The sequence below is a fragment of the Pteronotus mesoamericanus genome, unplaced genomic scaffold (assembly GCF_021234165.1).
Source record: "Pteronotus mesoamericanus isolate MK-2021 breed Mesoamerican mustached bat unplaced genomic scaffold, CSHL_Meso_final scaffold_651, whole genome shotgun sequence".
NCBI classification, from domain to species: domain Eukaryota; kingdom Metazoa; phylum Chordata; class Mammalia; order Chiroptera; family Mormoopidae; genus Pteronotus; species Pteronotus mesoamericanus.
Genome location: NW_026555325.1, coordinates 37610117 through 37623282, shown reverse-complemented (window position 1 = coordinate 37623282; position 13166 = coordinate 37610117). Strand labels below are relative to the sequence as shown.

Below are 13166 nucleotides of genomic sequence, written 5' to 3'. Positions count from 1 at the left end.
CTGTTAAGCCAAGAAGCAGCTCATCAATTCTGAGTTAGCTCAATGGAAGACAAGAAAGGCACCAGAGGCTGAGGTATGGGGCTCCTTCTTGGTATCAAGGCCATTTCTTTACCAGGAAGCTCTGTTGTTACAGAGTCACCTAGATACTTCCTGCATTCTGTCCCTAAAAGTACACAGAGTAGTATGAGTTTGGGATGTTTCCAGTGAAACACTTTATATCTAACCTAAGCACACCTCTCAGAGAACTATGTCACTGTGATACTTCTGGGCTTGCATGTCCTTGTTGCCCACTGGCCAAATAACCTCATTTTCTAAGTGCCCTCCATGACATAACCTCCATTTCCTCCCTGGTGTCTGTGTCCGTACCCCGTTGGTATGATGTTGATTGCAAAACCTGAACATCAATGAAGGAGAGGAAATACTTGTAATGAAGTTGCATCCCTTCCAAACTCTTAAGAAACGCAAGGACACGTATTTCCCAAGCATATGTAATTTCCTTCTTTTTTTTTCCTGCCTTTGAACATGAACATTCAAATGAAAGACAAACCCTTTCATTACCCCTATTTATTTCAAACGAGTGGGCTTGTCACTCTAGTGAAACTGAGGATAATTAAAGCTATAAAAACATTCTATGAATAATAAGACAAATTAGTAAATACTGAGAACAAATGTAATAAAGTAGCCTATGTGGGTCAGCTGTCCCTTAGATTGATGCTACACAGTGAATAGAATTGTAACAACTCAAAAGCATTGACAATTGGCTTTTATATTTGATTGTTTTATTTTAGTGGCCTCTCATTAAAAATGAGAAGCTATAGTTAATATTTTAACACATTGAGTCCACTTTTCCATTTTTGTCATGTAGGCATATGTCCAGGACTAGTTTGGAAGGCATGTCCTCAATCCAGACCAGAGAGATGGATGTGGTCACAGCACTCTCAGAGAGAGACTTAGAGGGGTTACTTGAAACATCTAGCAGGATATAATTTTAACTGTGTGCTCTATTATCAACATTTTTGCCAGCTAGCACATTTTCTCTTCAGCACCTCTCCAAATCTGACAATGATGCCATAGTAAGAAACAGTGATATCTTTCTTGCCCTAGGAAACAAGCAGTTAAACAGAACATGTCTTATACCTTAGTGTTTCTGATTAAAGAGAAACTTTTGTGGTATAAGGAACGGATTGAGAGGTTTCTGTGTGTCATGCTTCTTCTACATTATATTATTGTATCCTCAAAATAGCCCTATAAAGTGGGTTTTAGTTCTCTTGTTTTCTATTAAGGAAACTAAGAATCAGAGTTATTATAACTTTACCTGTAGTTTCCCAACTAGGAAATGTTGGACCAAGATACCAGGAAAATAAATCCCCCAGATTTGCTTGGCTGTGACACCAAGCAGTTGTCACCTTGTGATAAAAACTTGTAGACACCAACCACTCACAACAATGCCATCTGACACCCATCTGAGAGTCACAACACACTTCACCAAAGTGACACCAACTCCTTCGGGTGATAAATCTCATCATTCGAATTGTACAACTTGAGAACATGAAGGATAGAATTAGTCACCATGCCTTAATTTCTGATAACATAGAATGCTTAAAATGAGAGGAGAGTATGATGAAGGGTCCCTAGGCAAGACCTTAAAGACAAGTCCTTTAACAGGCCATGATAAGCTTCAGGAACTTCTGCAACTTACAGCATCCCTACCACAGGAACTTACAGGCTAGTTTTGCTTTCTAATTACACTTTTATTACTTTTTATGGCTAAAAGACTTGTTTGGTGATCTTCAAAGATAGACTGAAACCAGTAGGAGATTATTAATTTCCCAGTTCTGGGTGTTTGAGAGTCTCCTGCTGGGGTCCTACCTTTGAGTCCCACTGGCATTGACTTAGTTTCTTAATCTTTTAATTGAAAGACAACTTTCAATTAATGTTGCATAGTTTGAGGCTTCCAGAAGGGCTCAGGGATAGATAGGCTCACCTGAGAAGAAATTTAAGGAATGGAGTTTCTCTTTGTGAATCTAAATTTAGACCTCTAGTTGAGGAAGCAAAATGACAAATAGTACCAGGAACAACCTATAGATCAAAAATAAGTTTTTGTTTGCAAAGCATAAAAAAGAATATCTGTCCTAAAGAGTTTTGGAGTTCCTACCTTTTCGCCTCTCTGAATTCCACCCCCACTGGATAATACTCAAGCTGTCAGAGAGGGCAATTGACAATTATTACTTGAAAATGAGAAAATAGATTATCTTTTTTGAAACTAATGTTCCTAAACCAATTATCTATTTTTAGTTAGTGGTAACAGTTTTTATTAATGATTGTTAACACATCAAGGTAAGTGTGTTAACTTAGTCTTGAAAATGTTAAATTTGAAGTGCCTGGGGATAATCAGAAGGTAGTGTCCAGAAAGTGCTTGCATATATGTATACATGTGCGTGTGTGTGTGTGTGTGTGTGTGTGTGTTTAAAACTTAGGACTCAGTGGGCTGCTGATATGAATGTGGGAATCATAAGTATATTTGTGGTTGTGGATACAAAATAAGTGCACAAAACCACACAATATATTTGTTGGTCTCTTCTGTTGTAAACTTATTCATCATGTCAACCATGTTTCCTAAGTTTTAGCTCTACTATTTTCCTATCAGTACAGAAAACCTTACACTTCTAAAGCTTTACTCATGATGTGGTTTTGTCTGAATTGCTCTTAGTTTCTCTACCAGATGAACTCTTACTAATCTTACAAAAACCAGCTTAAACCAACTTCTTTTGTGAAGTGGTTCCCCAAATACAATTCCCAATCCAAACAAAATTGACCCTTCTTTTTTCTGTTGCCATAGTATCTTCTATATCTTTCCATTAGGGTATTAATCACAATCCACTCCCATTTTTTGTGAGCTTCCTCAAGGTATAGGCCATTTAACCTCTGCCTATACCTCTTTCTGTATATGTTAGGACACAACTGAGCAGGTCATCCATATATAGATTGGTTCCCATGTGCCAACTCCTTTCAGCACAAAGTCAAAGACTATCATTGATCACTTCATGCAAGGTTCATCCCACTACTCTCTAGCACTTAGTAGGGGCTCAACCAATGATCATTATTGAAAGAGTAAAATAATGGGAGTCTGTAGTGAACACTAGAGTAAACTATGGAGAATCAAGAAACTATGGAGTGAAGTGGAAGTTACACTGACCTCCTCCTAGGACCAACCTGGAATTACAACTAAATTGTGGAGAAATCACCTGGAACAAACAACTGAACAATAGCGAGAGAGGAGCCTTGTAACCTTGGAGACAGAAGAATCGGCTTTAGCGCAATCTAACTGGTAAGGAGTGCGGTAGAGACTTGAGAAGCCAGGCGGGGCACCCATGGGCAGTAACACAGGAAGGATATTGAAGCAGCCAGTTGGATCTCCCTGAGAAGAGCAGTGTCTAAACCGAAAGTGGGGATCTCTAGCCTATAGCACCAGAGCCCAAAAAGTACACAGAAAACAGCTAGCTGCAAAAAGTGACAGGGTTGCTCTCTGCCCAGAGACTGGTGGCTGGAGACACAAAGAACTGATTAAAAAGCCAATGCGTAAATTTTTATTTGCAGCCATTTACCCTGGTCTCCAGCAAAGGCAGGGGCACAGTGGGCTAGAGACCCCTGAGGGGAGGCTGGGGAAGGAAGCTTTGGGGAGAGAGCTGAGAGAGTAGCTGGCAAGATCTTGGTGCTGACTTATCCCCCTTGGGGCAGCAGCCATCTTGCTCAGGCAGAGACCACTCGCCTGAGCGGAAGTAGCGTCAGAGGACCCAATAGCCCCACCTCCAGGTGAGATTCCACCCCCTACTGTGTTCTTTAAGCTGCCTGCTGAGTGCAGAATGGCAGCCACAGATAGTAGATCCCTGGCTAAAGGGGGCACAGAATGGTCGGGAGATACGTGGGGAGAGAGTGGGGACAGAGGCTTTGGGGAGAGAACGGAGAGAGTAGCTGGCGGGATCCTGGTGCTGACTCCTTCCTCACATGGCAGCAGTGTGAGAGAACCCAATAACCCCACCCCCAGGAAGGACTCCGCCCCACACTGAGCTGTTTAAGGCGGCCTGCTGAGTGCTGAGTGAACAGATTAACAGCTGAAGGAAATAGCCACAGGCAATAGATTCCTGGAAGTCTCGAACAGACTGCCTAAGGTCAGACAGGGTCAACATCTGACATCATCAGAGGCAGATCCAGAAAGAAAAAACAGTAGTCTCCTACCATAGAAGTTCACACCACAAAGTCAGGAAATCAAGACAGATCAACTTATGAAGCAGAAGCAAAACAGAAAAATCTCACAAATAGTGGGAAGACAAAGAAATACTCCCCAATTGAAGGGAAAGGAGGGATCTCCACAAAGAGAACTAACTGAAATAGAGGCAAGTAAACTATCAGATATTGATTTCCAAACAACGGTTCTAAGGAAGCTCAATGAGTTCAGTGAGCTCAGAGAAATTACAAAAAACTACAGGGAAACTACAAGGAACTTACTGCAAACTATATCAGCATGAAAAAGTACAGAAAATATCAATAAGACACAAGAGGAAATGAAGAATACAATTTCTGAATTGAAGAACACAGTAGAAGGAATCAAAAGCAGCCTAGATGAAGCCGAGGATCGAATCAGCAAGCTGAAGGACAAGATAGAAAAAAGCTCCCAGAAAGAGCAAGAAAATGAAAAAAAGACCCAAAAAGAGTGAACAGGTATTTAGGGAAATGCAGGACAACCTGAAATGCAATAATATCTGTATAATAGGGATACCAGAAGGAGAAGAGGATGGGGAAGGCATAGAGAACCTCATTGAAAAAGTCATGATGGAGAACTTCCCTAATTTGAGGAGAGAAAAAGTACACAGTCCAGGAAGCACAGAGGGTCCCACTCAAGAGGAAGCCAATGAGGCCCACTCCAAGACACATCCATCATTAAAATGGCAAATATCAAAGACAAACAGAGAATCCTAAAGGAAGCAAGGGAGGAAGAGGTAGTAACATATAAGGGAGCCCTGATACAGCTAGCAACTGATTTCTCAGTAGAAATACTGCAAGCCAGAAGGGAGTGGTAAGAAATATTCCAAGTCATGAAAAGCAAAGGCCTGCAACCAATACTGCTCTACCCAGCAAAGCTCTCAATTCAAATGGAAGGCAAAATAAGGAGTTTCCCAGACAAAAGAAGGCTAAAATAATACACCTCCACCAAACCAGCATTGCAAAATATGCTAAAGGGACTGCTTTAAGATGAAGAAAAAGTTTCTATGAATACCCAGTTCTTTTCACGGTTGCCAATATTTGTTATTACCAACATTTTTCAATACATATTAATTTGATTGTGACAATGATGTGTTATTTCAATTGTCCCTTTATTATTTGTTGAAACTAAACCTGGTTTTGTATATTTCTTGCCTATTTCTATTATTTTTAAAAAGCTTTAAATGACCTTTTGGTATTCTTTGTCCATTTTTTGATTAAATGTTTGTAGAATTTTTTCCCCAAAAAAATCCCAAAACAAACCATTAACCCTTTTTTTAGATGTGTTGTAAATACTTTCCTATTCTATTACTTGTCCTTTAACTTTTTTATATGTATATTGCTGTATAGTCTGAAATGTTTAATATAGTCATATTGTCAATATTTTACTTTATAGCTTCTGGGTTTGAATATTTTTCTTCAAGGTAAAAAAAATATTAAGTTGTGTTTTCTCCTAAAACTCCTTAGCCTCTATATATTGATTTTTAACTCACCTGAATATTTCTTGTATAATGTGTGAAATAGGGCTCTATGTTTGTTCTATTTCAAGTAATGGTGGTCCATGCACCTTATTTGTTGAATAAGCCTTATTTCCCCCATTGGTTTGAAATATCAATTTAATCATATATTACATTGTTAGACAGATATATACATTTGTCTCTAGAATGTTCATTATATTTCATTGATCTACTTGATTATTTCTATGCTGGTGTCATGTTGGTTTAATTGCTGAGACTTTATAATGGTTTTAAATATTTTAACATTTTATAATTAACTTTGACATTTAAAAAATTAAATCAATCTGCATGAAAGAAAGAGAGAGCGAGAAAGAAGGAAAGAAAGAAAGAAAGAAAAGAAAGAAAGAAAGAAAGAAAGAAAGAAAGAAAGAAAGAAAGAAAGAAAGAAAGAAACTCCTAGCTTTTGCGACAACATGGATGGAACTGGAGAATATTAAGCTAAGTGAAATAAGCCAGTTGGTGAAAGACAAATACCATATGAGCTCATCTATAAGTGGACTCTATCCACAAAATAAACTAACGAACAAAATAAACCACAGGCATAGAAACATGGAGCAGACCAAAAGTGACCAGAGGGAGTTGGGAAAGAGGACAATGGTGGAAAGAAGGGGAAGGGACTAGACAAAGAACATGTATGAATGACCCATTGGCATGGACAACAGAGTGGGAATTGACTGTGGGAGTGGGATGGGTGGAGGGGGGTAAAGGGGGAAAAACTGAGACAACTGTAATAAAATAAACATGATTTATAAATTTAAAAAATAAAAAAGAAGACTAGAGTAAACTCTAGTGTTGAAAACAATCAATAAAATGATTAACATAATTTTACTCAGATATTTGCCTTGTAGTGTGGAGACTCATTTTTGAGAATTAATTATAAAAAGTGTTTAGTTTATTTTCATAGAGTTTTCTGTATTTGAGCCTTTAGCTAAGATAGCTTTTTCAGACAATTGAAGATGGTGGTTACTTGTTCTGGGGTATTTTATTTTGTCTCCTTTTGGTTTACCTGTATTGATTTTTCTCCTACACTACTCTACAACTGGCCAACCCTGAGGTTTCTATCTACCTCACTGACCCTCACGTCAGGAGCAGTCACATTTTCTGTAATAGGACAATTCTCTTTTATCTCTTCACAGTGACTATATTTGAGCTCATGAAGCTCTGTTTGAAGTCAGTCTGAGTCCTCACACTTGGAACCAAGCTGCCACTGGAGGAAAATCTAAATTGCAGCCCTTTACAGGAAAGTCATTTAAAAACCTGCATCTCCCTATGCACCTGGTTCTAGTGAAAAACAAGCTACAGGATTTGTTTACAACTCACTTGTTATTATAAATGAATTTAAAGTTAAACTAAGTGGTTAATTTTTACTTTTTAAGGAAGTGTCCCTGAAATTTATATGACAATTATATTTATTTCAGTTGCTGCAGACTCTTTAAGGATTTTTTTTTATTTTTTTAATGTCAGATTTTTAAGAAAACATCCTCACTGCCGGTGTCAAAGATGCATTTTGCCTTGAATGTAAGAAACTATTAAACATGGACAGATATTAAAACAAAGTTGGGGAATATTTGAATGAATGGTTTCTCAACCAACTTTTGGTTTTCATCAACAAATGAATATTGTCAAGAATTTTAAGCCATTGTCCCTCTCTCTATAGTATGCAATACTATAATACTATAATACTATGGTATGCAATAAGTATCTTGACAACATACATGCATAACCATCAGCATGCACAGCAGACATCCACTTGCTTGCGATGATTGATAAACAACTTTTTTTTTTTCCTGAAAGAAAGAGTTGGTCCACAGGAACCCATCCGTAGATGGATGGTAAGCTCAGTCCTACCCTCTATCTATACAAAGAGGGGTATGGGCGGAAGTTAAAGGGGCTATTTAATAAGAAAACTTGTGATTACACAGACACAAGCATTATGGCCCTAGGAAGTAGGGGCCAAAATCCTTTGCAGAGCTTGAGGAAAATATTCTTCCCTTAGTCCATGAAGCTTTGGCTCTCTGGGAGCCAATGTCTGGCCTCCCCCAGGAGGATTCTAAGCAGTGGGATTTGACAAGGAGTCTCAAGTGAAAGAATATCTCTCTGTAAGTGGGAGGTGGGGAGAGGACTTGGAGTTGACTGTGATCTTGCAGTTCTGCACATAGCAGCCGATATCCACTGAGCTGGAGTGACCTCATTTGTACCCACAAACTGCAGAGTGATCAAATGATTGATGCATTTCCAAACTGTGGTGACTCTTCTTTATCTTGGTTCTGGCCCAAACTGAAAGCCTTAGTGTTGGATTTGTTTGTCTTTGTTACCTCTGGTTAGATTTTGGGGGAAGCTCTACAAAGTTGGTTCATTTAATTTTGGATATTAATTTAAGCTGCCAAAAGCCTGTTAAAAAAATAAGACCTATTAGGAACTATTCATCTTGATCCCTTTGATTAGAAAGAAACCACAGAGACTGAAAGGACCCTCCCTCCTAAGTCTGAAGGAGCCAACCTCTAGGACCTTTAAGAAAGAGCTGATACTTTAAGCCAGATGCACCCCTCAAAAAGCACAAATAATTTGGGCCTTTTTGTAATTAAATTCACAACACCACATTGCTGAAATGCATGGAAAGGTACTGTCAGGTGCAGGATTTACTTTGGAAGTTGTTAAAAAGTTGATATTTTTAAAAAATGTGTACTATGGGCTTGAAAATGTGCTAAACACTTGCATAAATTATTACTACTACATCATAGTATTATACCTATTGTGTAGGTGAAGTGCAAGTAACTTGTCTGAGGTCATTTTGCTAGGAAGTGGCAAAATAGATATTTGAATCAGGTATATCTGACTCATAACTCATGCTTTGAGTCATAAAACAAGGTTACATTTTTTAATAAAAGCAAGGTTTTGAAAACTTTAACTCAATGTCATGATTTGCATTACATTAAAGCATTAGGGTTTGGAAGGTTGAATTGGTGCAAAAGTCAGAACATGGTATAAATACTAAAGAATGACAAATCAACCTTTCTGACCATCGTTCTGAGCATTCTGTCACACTGGGCCTTAATTTATGTTCCTGTGCAACATGAAACTGAAGAAATGGAGAGGTGGTTTTCAGAAAATCAGTGTACACTGTTGCAGCCATCGGCCAGTTCAGCTCTCACCTCCTTCCTGAAGCTTTGGCTCGGTTACAACACCCGAAGTGGTTTCTCCCTCCCTCTATTTCTTCCACTTCGTGTTTGGTACAGTTAACTTGGAAGCTAGTCAACACAGCCATGTGACACAATTTTCATCTGAAATTATGTATTGTTTAAACGTCAGTGTGTTTGTTTCCCATCTCCCCATGTGGGTGGCAATCCCCAGGAGGGCAGAGACCATAGCTTATCCTTTCCAGAAACCACCTCAATAGTGCCTTGTACAGAGTCAAATCTACCGTCTACTACATTGTTCAACACCATTTTATAATGACTTCAATACTTATGCCTGACCTAAATAGAGTCTAAGTATTTTTTACCTTTAGAATGAATCTTTCAGGAGCCTCTGCTCAGTGGGTATCTCCATCATCATCATCCTCTCTGGGAATTCTGGAAGTAGGGACCTAAAAGTGTTGGATTATCAAGTCCAAAGTTTTTTCCACACTCTTCGTTTGACTGCACTCTCAGTCTGACGTGTTTCTTACCTGCAGCATCTTCGTGAAACACTCTGGGATGCTGACTGGCCCTCTTTTTCTTTAGGTGAGAACTTAGTATTGGCAATCTGCTCCTACGCATTATTAGCTCCTTCCCTGAGAGGCAACTAGATAAACAGAGTAATTTGGGGATCTAGAGTCCCACATAGCTGAAAATTCTATCTCCACTTGGGAAAATTATTTGGCATTTCTGAGCCTCAGCTTTCTGATCTGTAAAATGCAGAGAATTGTACCCAACTCATAGGATTTACGTGAGGACAAAACAAATTCATTTGGTAAAGCATCTATCCAGGCTCTTGGCTCACCATGGGTCACAATGAATTTGTTTTCCCTTTTTTAATTTCTTCTCTTTATTCTCTCACCCTTTATTACTGCCTTTCTTCTCCTTCCTTCCCCTATATATAGATTTCCTTATGTGTTCTCTCCCTGAGTGATTTCATCCATTTTATTTTCCCCAAAGATCCTCCCAACTCTGTATTAGTACTCCAGTCCTAAAGATTTGATATAGGTTTTGGTCCTGGGTTTTCAACAATGAATAATGTGTTCTAGGATCACAGAATGTCTGTTACCTTTTCTCATATCCTCATTCCTCAAAACACTCAGTTCTGCTAATAGTGCCACAGACCCACAGGAGCGAAATGTAAGCCACTGCTGTTTGCCCACCGAGCACATCCTGAGCGAACAGCAGCATCACCTCCCAGCTGCACAACCTGAACGGTGTACAAGGACCTCTCCCACCTTCAATCTCTCTTAGCCAATTCTTTTTGCTTTGTCCCCATATTAAGCTTCCTAAAATCATAGCTCAAATCATGTTACTTCCCTAATTAATACTCTTAAGTGGCTCCCCATTGGCTATAACTAAAGTCTCAGCTTCTTGGTCAAAGCCTCCACCTTTAAGCCCTGAACTGCTTTTCAGTCTCATTCCCCTACAGTATGCATCTTGTGCTGCCCTCAACGCGGACTAATCAATATGCCGAGAACGACCCTCGTGCTCTGCTGCTGCCGCTTTTGCATCTCTTGTTCCCGCTGTTTCTTCCTCTCCCTGTGCTTTCCTCCTTATCCCTCCAATCCCTCCTTGCTGAATTCTTGCCCATCCTAAAAAACCCACCTTAAATGTTTTTGACACCTGTTGATAAAACTGGCTCCTTCCTGGGTCCCCCTTCACTACCCTCTGCTCCCCCTACCCAACCCTCTTTTTTCCAGGGTCTTTCCCTGACTCATCCCCCCGCCTCCTACTGCAGCATTTCTTCCCACCACACGCTGAGTCAGCACTTCCCACACTATTTGATCACAGAACACTTTATAAAAATTGTAGTATGGAATACAGCACACAGACAGCACAGAGGGAATTGACAGACCAATTAATTGCTGCAAGAAATTATCAACACTCAGTGACACCCTGTGATGGATTTGGAAATGACTCCAAGGAGTTGGACCATCACACCAGGAGCGTTACCGCATTTCTCCCCCTTCCCTCTTTTTTGCTTTCATTACAGTACAATGCAAAACTTCACTTCTCACAGGTATAGTTTAACAAAGAGAAAATGAAACATGGACTTTTTTTGTTGTTTTTGTTTCTTTTTTTTAAAGTCAAAGCTTTATCTCATCTTTGAAGTCCTCAGTCTTTTTACTTCTTTGATTTAGGTACCATCTGAGAAATACAAGACTCAGGTTTTTATTAAAACTCCCATTTTTCAGGCAGAGATCAATAGAGAATAAGTTTATGTGCTAGTGATGTTTAATATGAATTAAAGGATTAATAAGATCACAAAAACATGCTGAATGTATCAGATACAGACCAGCAATCTTTACAGGTGAACTATATTAATGATGGCAAATAATACCTATGCTTTCCGCTGATTCATGCACGTGGTGGCCTCTCTGTGCCAGTTCCTGGCATTCGTAGCTGGACACGAATTCCACACAGGCGCATAATTGCATAACAACAAGGACTATGTACAGTGTTTAGTGTTTTGCTGACAATATAATGCATTTTAGATTAAAAAGTCAATAGAGTCATCATTATTATTGCTGTAGTGCGCACATTAACATCTCTTGGAATCCGCAGAATGTAGTTTGAAAAAATATTGCCCTAGTATACTTGCATTCATTTACACAATTTCCGTTATCACCTGCTAAGTCACAAATCTAGCATCCTCCATGAAAATTTACCTTGATATTACTAATTTCAATGGCACTCAAATTCGCATTTCCACAGCTCCTGGCAGTCAGAGCTCAGTATGTCGATTAATTGTCAATTTATTTTCTGATTTCCCCATTTTTGGGTTTCACTTTTCTAGGCGCCAAACATCTAGTCTGCTCAGTTAAGGGGGGAAGGCTGGAGAAGTCAGTGGAATTTGTCCCCATGCCCTAGTCTCAGTTTTGGTCATTATCTAACTTTGGGGCCTAAATACAATCTAGTGTTGCTCTCTGGATCATAAAGAATCTATCATTTCTACCCATTGATTTGATTATTTTATATTACAGCAGATAAGACTTTTCAAAGAAGATCCTAATAATTGCCTCACTACTGTTCTATGACTAATGCCACTTATCCCTTCTTAGGGAACACAGATATTCCTGCTTTAAGTGTGGTTTTAGAGGATTTGCTTTCAAGCAAACTGATCTTTCTCTCTTTTCTCACTGGCTGCCCTGGTGTTCTGATAGTTTCAAAGAAAGCGTAGAGAAGTCATCATACTCTGACTGGCTGATAAATAACAGCGTTGCCGAGCTTGTGGCTTCTACAGGCCTTCCCGTGAACATCAGTGACGCCTACCAGGACCCTCGCTTTGATGCCGAGGTAAGAGGAGCCCTCTTCTTCAGAGTCTAGTTGTTCGGAGTTGTAGTAACTCTGTTGACAGTTTGCTGGTTGAAGCAAAAAAAAGGACATCACTCACGCTGACAGCAACCCCTAGGTTTCCTGGCCATTCCTTTGCACCTTTCCCCTCTTATCTGACCGTTTGCATTGCCTATTCTCAATGGACAAAGTTCCTCTCTCTGCCCGGATTTGTGGCCAAGTGGCTCTCTATTGTATCAGTCTGATGGTCTTTTATGATTGGGTACATTTTTAATATGCCCATATACATGTACCCATACATTAAATGTACCCATGTATATTTTATATTAATCACAGTTTACATTAAACTATGAATAGCTATAATAAAAATGTGTATATAACATAATTATTTCCCAATAGATGCTAGAGTAACTACTGTATTTTTAAAAATTGCTCCCAAGAAATAGTAAATTGGTTCATTATTGTTCAATGTTAATCATTGTGCTGATACACAGAATATATTAAAGCAATATAGCTTTTTTATTTGCAGAAGTTTTTTTAAATACATAATCCTTATTATATTTTTTCCATTGTCATTTAGTCCCCTTACCCCTCCTTCCCCGCAGCAATCACCACCCTGTTGTCCATGTCCATGAGCCCTTTTTCTTTTGTGTTCAGTCCCTCTACCCCCAATCTCCTCCACCAACCAGCTGTCATCTGCTCTCCATCTATGAGTCTGTTTCTGTTTTGCTTGTTAGTTAAGTCTGTTTCTTAGAGTGAAATCATATGGTATTTGTCTTTCTCTGACTGGCTTATTTCACGTAACGTAATGTTCTCCAGGTTCATCCATATTGTCACAAAGGGTAAAATTTTCTTCTTTTATATGGCCGAGTAGAATTCCATTGTGTAAATGTCTCATAGTTGTATTATCCACTCA

General features: G+C 39.1%; 1 protein-coding gene across 2 annotated transcripts in view; it reads left to right on the top strand.

The window, feature by feature from the left end:
- PDE11A (phosphodiesterase 11A) overlaps positions 1 to 13166 on the top strand; it is a 330569-nt gene that overhangs the window by 129787 nt on the left and 187616 nt on the right. For both annotated transcript variants that reach the window (XM_054562350.1, XM_054562348.1), the window contains one exon: positions 12121 to 12253. In XM_054562350.1, the coding sequence (XP_054418325.1) occupies positions 12121 to 12253 (133 nt within the window). The remainder of the gene's footprint in view (positions 1 to 12120; positions 12254 to 13166) is intronic.